Here is a 13,830-nt window from a genome sequence, read left to right as displayed (position 1 = left end):
TATTAAAAATATATAATATGTATTTCATGAATTTAAAATACTCCAAGAAAAAATGTGTAACAGCGTAAAACTAGTTCCACAAAATGCTGATAGTTATGGAACCTGGGTGAGGGCACATGAAGGTGTGTTATTTCATTTAAATTTTGTGTATGTCTATAAGCTTTCCATAACAAAAAAAAATCAAATAGCAAGAAAATTTATTAATAAAATTACTATAAAAATAATTAAAATCAATTTTTAGCCCCAGATGTTAGTCATTCTTAAAACATTTTTTTACTATTCTTTGGGTTGATGGCATGAAGAAAGTTTAAGTACTCAATTGCTCTTAGTTTATTATAAAATTTCAAATGTTTAAATTGCAAATAGACAATTATTTTAAATCATAATTTAGAAGAAAAAAGTTAGAATCAGAGCTTCTTCTAATACAATTGCATATCATGATAAAAGCGTGATTTTTAACCAGTCATTTTAAAAAGATTCAAGAAATGAAAACTAAAAGGTTCTAATACAATTGCATATCATAATAAAAGCATGATTTTTAACTAGCCATTTTGCAAAGACTCAAAAAATGAAAACTAAAAGGTCCAAATTATCTACATTATTAAGAATTTTTTAAAAGGTGATCTGAGTATCACTTAGTACAATTCATTCTAATGACTTCAAAGTGCTTTATAAGGGAAAACTATTTGTATAAATTGTAAGAGAAACAAAAATACAATAAATTAACATAAACATTTAATCTGAGTTCTTACCTTGTAATGAAAACAGCAGTACATGAAGCAAGAATATACTCCACGGTATCATTAAATTGAGTTTTCTTACAATGTTCATTTCAGTGTAGCCTTTCTCCCTGAAATGTAACCAAATTGATGGTCTTTATTATGATGGCATCTTAGAAGTATGCATAGTTGTAGTGTACTCAAATTCTAATAAATATAGCTATGTAATAAAGTAATTCAAAAAGGAATTCCAAGCTTTCCAACTACATACAGCATCTGAAGCTTTAGAACTTGCAGACAACCCTTTGGCTGAGTCTCTCATTAGTGATGCATGGCAGCTTCTTACCTGAGCCCGTATTAGTTACACCCACACCTGCACATCATAGGCCTTTTTAGCCTATATCAACCTTTTTACCTTCTCAAGACAGCAGCATTAAAATAAAAAGAAACACCTCTTGAAATCTCCGGAAGCCATAAGAGATAACCATTATTCCTAATTGTTGATCTAATTGCATTTTATAATTGTATTCATAAAATAATTACTGTCCTTTGAAAAAGGGTGAAATAAAACCCTGTCCATCTTTCCTAGAATGTCTACATGTTCTTTAAGAATTAAAAGTCTGCTTTAGGAATTAAAAAGTACACTAAAACTACATGCATATATTTTCAAGTCCCATTACAGTATAGTTTAAGTTGACATGATCATGGGCCCACAGATATTTCTGTTAAACATTCTGCAACAAAAGTAGCAATTTTTTAAAAAACATAATATTCTATACTTGACTTTAAAAAGAAAATAAAGTAACTCACCCAGCCCTGAAAACCTTCCCTTCACACCCTGTTTTTCCATCCTCTGTGACAAATATCCAATTAAACAACAGACTTATTATTTCAGCACTAGGAGCTCTCTTCTTCAACAGGGACTGACTGCTTACATTGGCATGAGAAAAGAGCTCTAATATGTCATAACGAACTTTATAGATCTGAGCTCCACACATTAGTGAAAACCATTCTTATATAGCGGGTGCACATTTCTACAGCAGATCCCATGAGTTAACTGCACTATTATCAAAGTCATTTAACAGACAGGTGTGCAGTAGTAAGGAATGTCTAACCACACAGAAGTACTTTATGAAACAAAAAGGCACAGCAGTTGTTAACATCCTGTTGTGCAGACAATTCTCCTGCAATGACTTCTGAGTCTTTTCTATTAAGTATTCTTGATATCCTAACTAATGTTACATGGTCCAATGTTCATTATACAAACAGTTTCCTGTTTGTGTTCCAAATCCGATAATCATTTACTCTTGCTCTAGATGACCTTAATGCCTTTCCATTGCTGAAATAATAGCTAATTCCATGAGCCAACAGATGTTTGTCTATAAAGGAAAAAGTTTAAGCATGAAAATACAAACAAATTTCACTAAAATTATAAAGTAGCTATGTGCCTGTCCCCCCTCCAGCACACACACACGTACACACATTCACAGTCATTTTGAATTTTTAATTAATAGGTTTAATTAATTGAAGTACAGTATGTATTTAATATTATTTATTGAAAGGTTACTAGTCTATTACTCTTGAACTAATTAGACAATCATATAAGTCTAACATAATTAACTTATGTATAGTTACATTCTAAATATTAGTCCAAAATATATATTTACTCAACCACAAGCAAAAGTATAAAATATTTTAGATTCTTGAGAATATGTGACTATAAAGTAAATTAAAAGGCTAAGATTGAAATCTGTTTAGAAGACAATACTTTTCCCCAACAAAATATTTTTAATTAAGGGAATTAATTTTGTTTATGCAGAATGTTTATTGACTCTTTCTGAAAAGAGCTGAAATGTACATAACCAATATGCATTACTAAGTCTGCTCCTTATTTTACAATAGTTTCTCTTGTCTTCACAGTTTCCCATATAACTTAACCTACAATACGAAAAATCTATAAATCAACTTCAGGATTATTTTCCCTAATCTACTAACTGTTTGACTGTTTTGCTTGACTTAAAAATTTCCAAAACTTAGGGCTGGGTGTGGTGGCTCAGGCCTGTAATCTCAGCACTTTGGGAGGCCAAGGGAGGCGGATCACCTGAGGTCAGGAGTTTTGAGACCAGCCTGACCAACATGGAGAAACCCCGTCTCTACTAAAAACACAAAACAAAATAACCGGGAGTGGTGGTGCATGCCTGCAATCCCAGCTACTTGGGAGGCTGAGGCAGGAGAATCGTTTGAACCCAGGAGGCAGAGCTAATGGTGAGCAGAGATCATGCCACTGCACTCCAGCCTGGGCAACAAGAATGAAACTCCATCTCAAAGAAAGAAAGAAAAAAAAATCCAAAAATAACAGCCATATGGAAAAATCTCAAGCATAAACCAAAGTTAAATTTTATAGTTCAATAAAATAAACATTTTTATAATAATTATAGCTATTTCTAACACTATTAGAACTTAGTAAAAAAGGGTATTAGGCAGCAATGTTAAGTCATGTGAAAATTATGTGCTTCTGATACAAACTTTGGTATTTTTATGTACTTAATTAACATGTAGTAACTCTGAACTTTTCATCTCAAGTTTTATATAGTACTTTAAAGTTGTTATTCGAAAGCATCACAGTCATTTTCACTGAATAAAGTTGAAAAGTGCAAGCCTGTATTACTTGATGTTTTTGTGACTATTTTTCTGTTTTGAACTATACGTATTTAAAAACTGTTAAGTTGTTTTGTCTGGTAGAATTTGGCTGGGCACAGTGGCTCACGCCTGTAGTCCCAGCACTTTGGGAGGCTGCACTTCAGTTCAGAAGTTTGAGATTAGCCTGGACAACATGATGAAACTCTGCCTCTACAAAAAAAAAAAAAAAAAACCAAAACAATTAGCTAGGCATGGTAGCATGCTCCTGTAGTCCCAGCTACTATGGAGGCTGAGGTGGAAGGATCATTTGAGCCCAGGAGGTCGAGGTTGCAGGGAACTGAGGTCACACCACTACACTCCAGCCTGGCAACAGAGCAAGACCGTGTCTCAAAAAATAAAGAAAGAAAAAATAGTAGAATTTGTAAGAGGAAGCTTCAGGGTTGCTATTATTTTATACATAGAGCTTTGGTGTATGTCTTCTCTCTGCTCCTCTTCCATCCAGGCTCATAGTAGGAAAAAATGTTAGAAAAGGAGAATGAACAATGGCAAAGAGAACAGTAACAAAAATCCCAAGTCCTTTTTCAACTAACTACATTATGAACTCGATACATGAAATGGTAGCCTGCGTGAAAATAAGCAAAATAGACTTCCTTAAATAGCTACAATAGATGCGAGTTTAGATAAAAGATTAGACTCAGAGCCACAAAAAATGCAATTTATGACTGTTGCTACATGTAATTATTACTGTCAAAACATAATTGACAGCTTTTATATTTCATTCCACCCCGACAAAGGAACTTTGGCAAAAAGTAAGTCAGCCACCAGCTTGTGAAGTGATATTAAGTTCATAAGAAGTCTGAGACAACTACATAATGCAAGCAATAAACAGTTCCCTTTCTGCTACAAAAGCACTGCTCATTTTCCCACATGGAATATGATCTTTAGAAAGTTGACACCTGACAGCCCATTGGCCTCAACCCAACACATTAAAACAACTGTCAAGAATGGGAAAATTTTTATCGAATAGTAGGTATGTCAATGATAATAACAGGTCTATTTGTAATGAAGCTCATCATTTTTGAAGAAAGTTAACTTGTTTGGTGATTTATACAACACTCATTTTTCATCAACTGACAACAAATTTCAAGTAGATAACCTTTGACTCCCTTAATATCGCATTCTGCTAGTGAAATGCAAATACTCTTTACTTGTGTTACTAAACCTAACACATTTCAAGTTCGTAGATTTTATCCAGAATTTATGTTATCATTGAGCCAGCAAATAGAATCCTATATCTTTAAGATGATGTTTGCCCCTCTGAATGTAACTGTCTTATTGCAAGATGGTTTGTAGTATTCTATTTATGCTTTCTGGATGTGCATTGCTTGGCAATTTCTGGGATGTTTCATATAATTTTAGAAGTGGCATCTATCTTACCTTTTCTGAATAAGGATATGATTATATTTCATAAACAGTATCTGTGTTGGTCATGATTTCAATTTAACACTCATCCCCAGAAATTAATGTGTTATGTTTTATAGTGATATTTGTTTTTCAACTTGCTGTGATGCCATTGATTTGCAATATCTAAGTGATACCTTGAAAGAAGTAATGTTTCTCCAACTAAATTTTATCTTGTCAACATTTTAGCATCAAGTTCAGTTTCTGCAGCTGTCTTCATTCTCTGAACTACTATAACACATTGCACTTGTACCACATAGTGAAAATATTAATGTAAGGCACTATTTTATGCCATAAAGTTGGTTTCTCATGCTCTGAATTCCTTTATATCTTCAATAATTTTTATGTACTCATTTTAGAGTTGTTGAGAAAGAATGTTATTTCAGTTTTTTAGTGGCAGTAGGGGTGGTTCTAATCTTGTTGTTTGTTGTTTGTTTCTCTCACTTAGGATAGATGACTTCATGGATTTTGTAATTTTGAATTTGGGGTCCATGTCTGGCAGGGCATTTTCTATGGGAATCCATTACCACCAAAGTTGAGGATATTGCCCTCCAAAAAAGATTTTGTACCAACTTCTGTCAAGTGCTCCAGGGAGTTTCACGTTAATTTCTTAGCTTAAGGGTTCACAGACCACAGAGTATAAATTCAAATCCCAAACATAAAGTGAAGGAAAACCAAGTCCAGTTTCTGTTTTGTTTTTGGTCTCTGGTAATATTCCTTACATCCTAGTGAACTCACTCAACCATTTACATGGTTGACTATTTTGTTAAATTCAGTACTTCCAAGTACTTTATACTTAGAAGATTTTTATATCATGTAATCTGCCATATTATTAAAACTAAACCACCAAGCATCAAAAATTACATGATTTTATTTTCTAGGTTACTTTATATATTTTCTTTCTTACTTTTTCAACTTAATTACAACTTAGCTTACTTACAAACAAAAGTTCTTCAAATTAAGTAACTGTAAATTTGTAAAGAAAGCATGCTATACTTGGATCCAATTGTTTAAATTATAAAACAAAACCTGTCAAATCCCAAAATGTCATGATTGGATTACTTTATACAACAGCAAGTTTCCAAATCAGACCCCTGGCAATCTGGTCTATGACAAGAGCCACTGGAGTGTCAAACGTTAGCCCGTCATCTTCTGCTTCCCCTATATTGGCAAGATTGATATGGTAAACTGCCTTTGGAGATATGGCGTTACTATGATATTTGACACAGCACAAATCAGTATGAAAACATAACTTAGAAAGAACTATGCCCTTCATTGAGATTTGAGAGTCAAAAAAATCTTGATCAGCCCATAAAAAGGCTTCCCCTTTATCTTGACATGACCACCTCTTCCCCCAGCCTGAATTAGAGTCTTACTGAGTTACATGCAAAATTGTTATCATTATCTCCCAAAAGCTGCAGTGAAAATACACTAGTTCCTTTGGAAGGTTTTCTTCAGTCTTCTCTTCTAACAAGATAAGCTTATCAGCTTTACTGAGAATACAGAGGTGGTTCTTAAACTTTGGTGTGTGCAAGAATTCCCTAGTGAACCTATTAGAAGCACAGATTCCCAAACCATCCTTCATGGCGTCTCATATTTTCTCATCAAGTCTAAGGGGATTAGGCATCTGCATTATAATAAAGAGAGAATCTAGCTTTGAGAAAATTAAATACTAGTTCATTCTAGTAAGAAAAAGAAGTCCAGGCAAATTACAAATGTGAGAGTGCTGACAGATTCCACTGGAGGGGAAAGAAACAGAGGATGGAAAAATGAAGTAGACGGAAGTAGACGTGTTACTTAATTTTCGTATTCTTACCTCAGTCTTTATGCAAAGAAACTCCTCCCACTCACAGCCTCTGTTCCATTGGCAGCACATCTTTATGATCCTCACTATGAATAATGGAATAATGGTGCTCCTCTCCACCCCCTCAACAAAGATGTCTGTGTCTTAATTCCCAGAACCTGTGAATTTTACTTAACATAACAAAACAGCCTTTGCAGCCCATGATTAAGGATCTCGAGATGGGGAGATTATCCTGGATTATAAGTGAGGGCCAAATATAATCACAAGGGTCCTTATAAGTGAAAAAAAATTTTTTGAAGATGGAAAAATCAATCAGAAATGAAGCACACAGCTTCTAGAAACTAGAAAAGGCAAAAAATGGATTCTCCACTACAGCTTCCAGACAAATACAGTCCTGCCGACCTCTTGATGTTAGCCCAGTGTCCTATTTCAGCCTTCTGATATCCAGATCTATAAGATAAATGTCCATTGCTTTAAGCTACTAAATTTGTGGTAATTTGTTATAGCAGCAATAGAAAATGAATGCATTCACACTCTGGCCACCAGCAATAGTCACTTGATGCTAAGCAGTATAACATATTGGTAGTCCTAACACTGATCTGATTCCCGTTCTCAGGTATTGAAATGTAAATCACAGGGAAAAGGCCATATGTTGACATAAGCTTGTGGGCCCTGGAGCTTTGTGGTCCAGCAGAAGTGGAGATGGCAACTATTTTTTAGTCATGTGCATGCTATTAAATAACCAAAACAAGAGCTATTCTGCAGAAAGAAGTATGAGAATGGAGCAGATGTTCAGAAGGAAGCAAAGATACAAGCGGTGGTTTCCATGACTACATCTATCCAGTAACTCTTGGTTCTGTTTCTCTGGAGAACCCTGACTAATAACATGGCCTTCTGCTGAGGGGTACTATGAATTAGATGGGGTTCTACTACTCCAAGGTCCCCAAATCATCCATTTAGATATAGGAAAAAATTGAGAATTGGAATGTATACATGCAAAAAGATAAAGGTACATTTTCCCAGAAACACCTCCTTGAAAGATACTAGACAGGCTGGGTGCAGTGGCTCATGCCTATACTCTCATCATTTTGGGAGGCCTAGGCAGGTGGATCACCTGCATTCAGGAGTTTGAGACCAGCCTGGCCAATATGGTGAAACCCAGTCTCTACTAAAAATACAAAAAAATTAGCCAGGCATGGTGGTGCATGCCTGTAATCCCAGCTACTTGGGAGGCTGAGGCACGAGAATTGCTTGAACTTGGGAGGTGGAGGTTACAGTGATCTGAGATCACACCATTGTGCTCCAGCCTGGGCAACAGAGCGAGACTTCATCTCAAAAAAAATAAAAATAAAAAATAAAAAATAAAAAAAAATAAAGGAAAGCTATTAGACAAGAGGATAAAGGTTGTAAGTGAGAAACTGAACAGGAAAAGAAATGAAGTGCTGTGAAGTGATCTCAAGGCCACCAAGCCTTCTGCTGAGTCCAGCTCACTCTTCTGCTATCAGGAGTCAGAACCAAGAGAACCTGTGAGCTAGATTTCTATTATGTGCTCCATTGGTGGGAGTCAGGGAAACTTTAATGACACAGGGAAGTTCTGACAGGATTGGAGATCTATCAGGCTCTTTTTGACACTGAGTGGCTTCAGGATAAAAGCATTCATTTAAGAATCAGATGGTGGAATGCAGAGAGCAGCAGGCAGGAATGCCCTTGGATTGATTAGGTTATTATTCCCAGTTCTTCATTCATTGCCTCTCTGACATAGAATTAGAGATATGCCTTTGCTCTTCTAAGTAGCTTTATTATACCTCCTATTGAGGTAGAAAAATTATATTTTCCCTGCTCATTGATGTTTGAATTGGCCAACTGACTTTCTCTGGCCAGTGTAATGATAGCAGGCATAACTTCTGCAGAGGTTTGCTTTGTGATTGGGAGTTTTGGATGGTTGTCTTTCTTTTATGAAATCCATTATAAGTATATGTCCTGGGTAGCCACTAGTCCAAGAGAACGAGGAAGCATGTGGAGAGTACTCTGATGGGGTTTAGATGTTTGTCCCCTTCAAATCTTACGTTAAAATGTGACCTCAAATGTTAGATGTAGGGCCTAGTCAGAATTGCTTGGGTCGTGGGGAACAGATCTTTCATGAATCACTTGGTGCCCTCCCTGTGGTAATGAGTTACCATGAGATCTGGTTGCTAAAATATGTCTCAGATCTCCCCACCTCGCTCTTTTGCTCCCTCTCTCGCTATGTGACAGTCCTGCTCCCCCTACACCTTCCACCATGATTGGAAGCTTCCTGAGACCCTCACCAGAAGCAGATACTGGCACCACACTTGTTGTACAGCCTGAAAACCAAGAGCGAAATAAGCCTCTTTTCTTTATAAATTACCCAGTCTCAGGTATTCCTTTATAGCAATGCAAAATGGACCAACACAGACTCCAACCAGAAACAACCTCAAAGAGGTTTCTTTGGCAAGAAAAATAATTCACCAGGCCTAGAAGAAAACATCCAGTTCCACTTGCCTCCATATGTTATGCCTAAGGGCTACTACCTCTGGGAAAACAGATGGGAGGTGTCACAGGGTTGTGGCATCTCTATAGGCAAATGGGCACCAATACCTACAGTATTTTTCCACCAGAGCAAAGCTATTTCTTGCTTCTCTTCTAGATTAAATTTAAACATTATCCTTTTGGTGTAGGCTTCCTCCATTGACAAGGTGTTCAGCCTTCTGTGAGATGTAGATCATTCACGCCACTACCATTTTTCTCATCACAGTATATATATATCTATTTATTTCTGTATGAGTCCGTCTTACCTGCTATGAATTTTTGAGGGCATGACACACATCATAATATCTTCTTTTGCTCATTACTGAACACAGTATTTCAAAAATATTTGTAGACTGAATGAATTAATGTATGCCTCTGCTATAAGACCCTGGGGAAAGCAGAGTTATCAAAGCCTCTTCTTGCTCAGTGTTTTTGTGCATGGCCTCAATCCAATAGACGAGGCTAACTGCTCCATGTGGATGAATCTAAGCATTGCCCTCTACAGATCAGGCTAATATATTTGAGCTTGTAAAATGACATCTCCCAAGTTCGCAAGCCAAGGGCTCAAGGAGTCTTGGATGAGGGTTCTCAATCACTGAAAAATATCTGTTCATTTGTATTATGAATTCATGTTGCAGTTACAATAGCTTTGAAGATGAGGGAGAAGGAGGAGTACAAAAACAATGGATAAATCACAGGAATTGTCTTCATAGAGAAAAGTGGAACAGTAAATATCCTCTCCTTACCTTTCCTTGTTTCTCCACAGTCACATTTATTTGTGGACACATAAACCTAATGCAGAGCACTATTTCACATCTCAGGAAATCATGCTCCCACTCTTCACTACTCCTTGGCACTTACAATTTAATTAACTTATATTCCTATTTATCTTTTTCATGATACCTGTCACTTCTACTATGTTTATAGGTGATTAAGAGCTGGGATCTTGACTTATGCATCTTGCATTTCCCCGCAGGCTCACACGCAGTGTTTGACCTAGATCAATGCTTAGTAAATATTGTTAGTGGCAATGATGATAATGATGATGCCAATGGTCATCTCCTTTTCCTGATGTACTTGTAGAGCTCAGTGGGAAGGATTGGAGCATGGGGTGAAGTGTAATGGGAAATGAGATTAGAAAGAGAGGAAAAGTTCAGATGATACAAAACCCTACGTTTCAACTAATTTATATGGACTTCATCCTGTAAGCAACTGAGATTCATTAAGTTTCCAGGGTCATTTTGTTTAAAGCTATCTGATAGTAATGTGCTGCAATTCAGAATCCAACATCTGGCTTGCCTCCTGGTTTGAGCTACATTGCATGCAGCCTCACACAAATATCTCACAAAGACCTCTTTTCATATAGACAACAGAGAACAGAGACTCCTAGAAGCAGGCAGAGAGAAAAAGGCAAGAGATCATGAAAATTATTAATAATTATTAATATAATTTCTGGGATATTTATTATGAGTAAAACCGTAAGTTAGATGGTGTGAATTTTATACAAATAAAACTTACACAAATCATCTATTAAACTAATTCAATGGGCACTATTATTACATTGATAAGCAGAAGAAATAGATAAACGAGTAAGATGGCTTCTCTCTTCAAAGATTACAATTCAGTGAGGAAAACAACATTAAAATCATTATAAAAATAATCATTCAACTGCAGTTGTGTGTTGTTATTAAAGAAAAATACAAGATGCCTTGAAAGGGCCTCTCAGGAAAGGGAAGGATCTAGAAGGTCTTCTAGGAAAGGGTTTTAAACTGAGAACTGGAGTTAGCCAAAGAACCAAGATCCCACCAGGCAGAGAAAATAGCTTATGTCAATGTTTTAAGAAGGAAAAAGCCTGGTAAGTTTGAGAAAATAAAAGACCTAGTGTGACCGGAGCAAAGTAAGCTAGGGAGAGAATAGTACAAGGCTGGGCTGTGGGTATAGCAAAGTGAGGTCATTCAAGTGCTTTGGACCATTGTAAGATTTTGAACCTTATCCCAATAACAGAAGCTAAAAGAAAGTTTGAAGCAAAGGAGTAATATAAACAGTATTGCGTGCATGCACATATGTACACATGTACCAATATATTGCACATAAACATGCACACACATATTACAGGCTATGTATATTTTAATTTCAAGATCACTCTGTATTCAAGGAGAACAAAGCTAAATGGAGGAAAACAGCCACAGGAAACCACTGTAGTCCACAAGAGATGACAGCTATTTGGTCTAGGATGGAAGGTATGGAATTGAGAAAAGAAACTAATTCAAACCAGATTTCAGAAACTCAGTAAAAGAATTTGCTAGTTAATCAGGCACGGGGCATGAGGTGAAAGAAGATGTAAAGGATAATGTTTTCTGCCACAATTAAGTAAGTTGATGGTGATGTCATTTACTGAGATAGGAAACATCAGAGAAGATTCAGGTTTGGACAGATGTGAAGTCCATGGAGATTCCACAGAACTAGTAGGAAGGTTGAAGAATCCTACTTAGTAAAATGAATATTAAGCTATCATCTAAAATAAATGAATTCCAACTGTTTCATATTTCCTTATAAAAACTCTGCTGAAGATTTGAAGTCCCTCGAGGGCCTGACTAGGTCACATGCCTAACCTTTGGCTATACAAGAGTATCTAGGGACCCCTCGGCTTCCTTTATTAGCTTTCCAAGATTCCATACAGTTGGAATGGAATTTATTTATTTAGAGGGATGCAGTTGGATGTTGTTGTTGTTGTTGTTACTATTTGGAGATGGAGCCTTGCTCTGTCACCAAGCTGGAGTGCAGTGGCATGATCTCGGCTCACTGCAACCTCCAACTCCTGGATTCAAGTGATTCTCCTGCCTCAGCCTCCCGAGTAGCTGGGATTACAGGCATGCACCGCCACGCCCAGCTAATTTTTATTAGAGATGAGGTTTCACCATGTTGGCCACAATGGTCTCAATCTCCTGACCTCGTGATCTGCCTGCCTCGGCCTCCCAAATGCTGCGATTGAAGGCATGAGCCACCACACCCAACCAGGTAGTTATTTTTAAACTGATAGGAAGCTTACCACAAATAGGGAGATATTGAAGACACAGATAAAAGAGGATACTTAAAAGAGAACAGTTCTTGAACAGCAGAAGAGCCTTCTCTGAAAAAGCTTCTACTCCAGCGGTGAGAGAAGTTAAGCATATGTAACAGGGAGAATATTTTAAGTATATCAATGTGTCCTTCTCTTGCAATTTCATGTGGCCTGCTCCCACAAATTTGCCTTGGGGATTTAGATGATTTTAGCCAGAAAACAAAGAGAAAGAAAGGAAAATATAATATTCAGCTTCAAACATACAAAATGGATTATTTTACCTGTTTAAAAAAAAATAATAAGTTTGAAAGCCAGAGAAAGAAATTTTTATACTACTTATGTCCCCCTTGTACGTAGTAAGAGGAAAGATTGAGGGTCTGGATCTTAGAGTTTCATATGATAGAGTACTCAGTGAGGAAAGAGGAGGAAGGAGTTCAGCCCCATCGCTCACATCCAGAGGGACTGTGGGAAGGAGAAAGATGCCACCACATGCCTCTGTAGGCTGCCTTGGAGAGCTGACCTCAACTCATCTCTTTGCTTACCCATACTTTCTTTCGGCCATTAGAGTGCCTTTTGTGGAGTCAGCTTTCCTGCCTCTGCCTCAGAGCTGTAAGAGGGCCTCTGAATTAAGAAAGAATCACCTCAGCAGCAGAAGTCTGCAGACTGAATAGCATGGTCAGGGATTCATAGACAGACTTCAGTGGTGTTGACAAAAATAGCCAAACTCTGTAAAGTATTGTAAAAGATTTATCCTGGCCAGGCACAGTGGCTCATGCCTGTAATCTCAGCACTTTGGGAGGCCGAGGCAGGTACATCACTTGAAGTCGGGAGTTCAAGACCAGCCTGGCCAACATGGTAAAAACCCCGTCTCTACTTAAATGCAAAAATTAGTCGGGCATGGTGGCAGGCGCCTGCAGTCCCAGTTACTCAGGAGGTTGAGACAAGAGAATCTCTTGAACTCGGGAGGCAGAGGTTACAGTTAGCCAAGATCGCACCACTGCACTCCAGCCTAGGCAACAGAGAGTATCTCTATAAAAATGAATGAATGAATGAATATTTATTCTGAGCCAAATATGAGTGACCATGGCCATGACACAGCCCACAGGAGACCCTGAGAACATGTGCACAAGGTGGTTGAGACAGAGTTTGGTTTTACACATTTTAGGGAGACATGAGCCATCAATCAAATACATTTAAGATATACACTGATGCAGACCAGAAAGGTGGGACAATTTGAAATGGGCAAGCTTCCAGGTTATAGGTAGATTTAAAAATTTTCTGATTGGCAATTGGCTGTTATTATCAATAGAAAGGAATGTCCAGGTTCCATAAGAGGCTGTGGACACCAAAGTTGTATCATGCCAATGAAGCCTCCAGGTAGCAGACTTCAGAGAAAATAGATTATAAATGTTTCTTATCGGACTTAAGATGTGTATTGATGTTAAATACTAGTTGGCTTTTCCTGAATTCTAACATGGAGGAGGGCATAATGAGGCATGTCCGAACACCCCCTTCCCCTCACGGCCTTAACCAGTCTCAGGTTAAATTTGGAGGGTCCTGGCCTAGAGGAGGAAGTCCAGTTAGACTTCTCACAAAGC

General features: G+C 37.3%; 1 protein-coding gene across 1 annotated transcript in view; it reads right to left on the bottom strand.

Annotated features, from left to right (window-relative positions):
- The window catches only part of OTOGL (otogelin like), a 165,707-nt gene extending 164,876 nt beyond the window's left edge, over positions 1-831 (bottom strand). The window contains exon 1 of the mRNA XM_028829753.2: positions 753-831. Coding sequence (XP_028685586.2) covers positions 753-831 — 79 coding nt within the window. The remainder of the gene's footprint in view (positions 1-752) is intronic.
- Between the last annotated feature and the right edge of the window lie 12,999 nt (positions 832-13,830).

The sequence above is a fragment of the Macaca mulatta genome, chromosome 11, assembly GCF_049350105.2.
Source record: "Macaca mulatta isolate MMU2019108-1 chromosome 11, T2T-MMU8v2.0, whole genome shotgun sequence".
Lineage (NCBI taxonomy): Eukaryota > Metazoa > Chordata > Mammalia > Primates > Cercopithecidae > Macaca > Macaca mulatta.
This window is presented reverse-complemented; position numbering and strand designations above follow the sequence as displayed.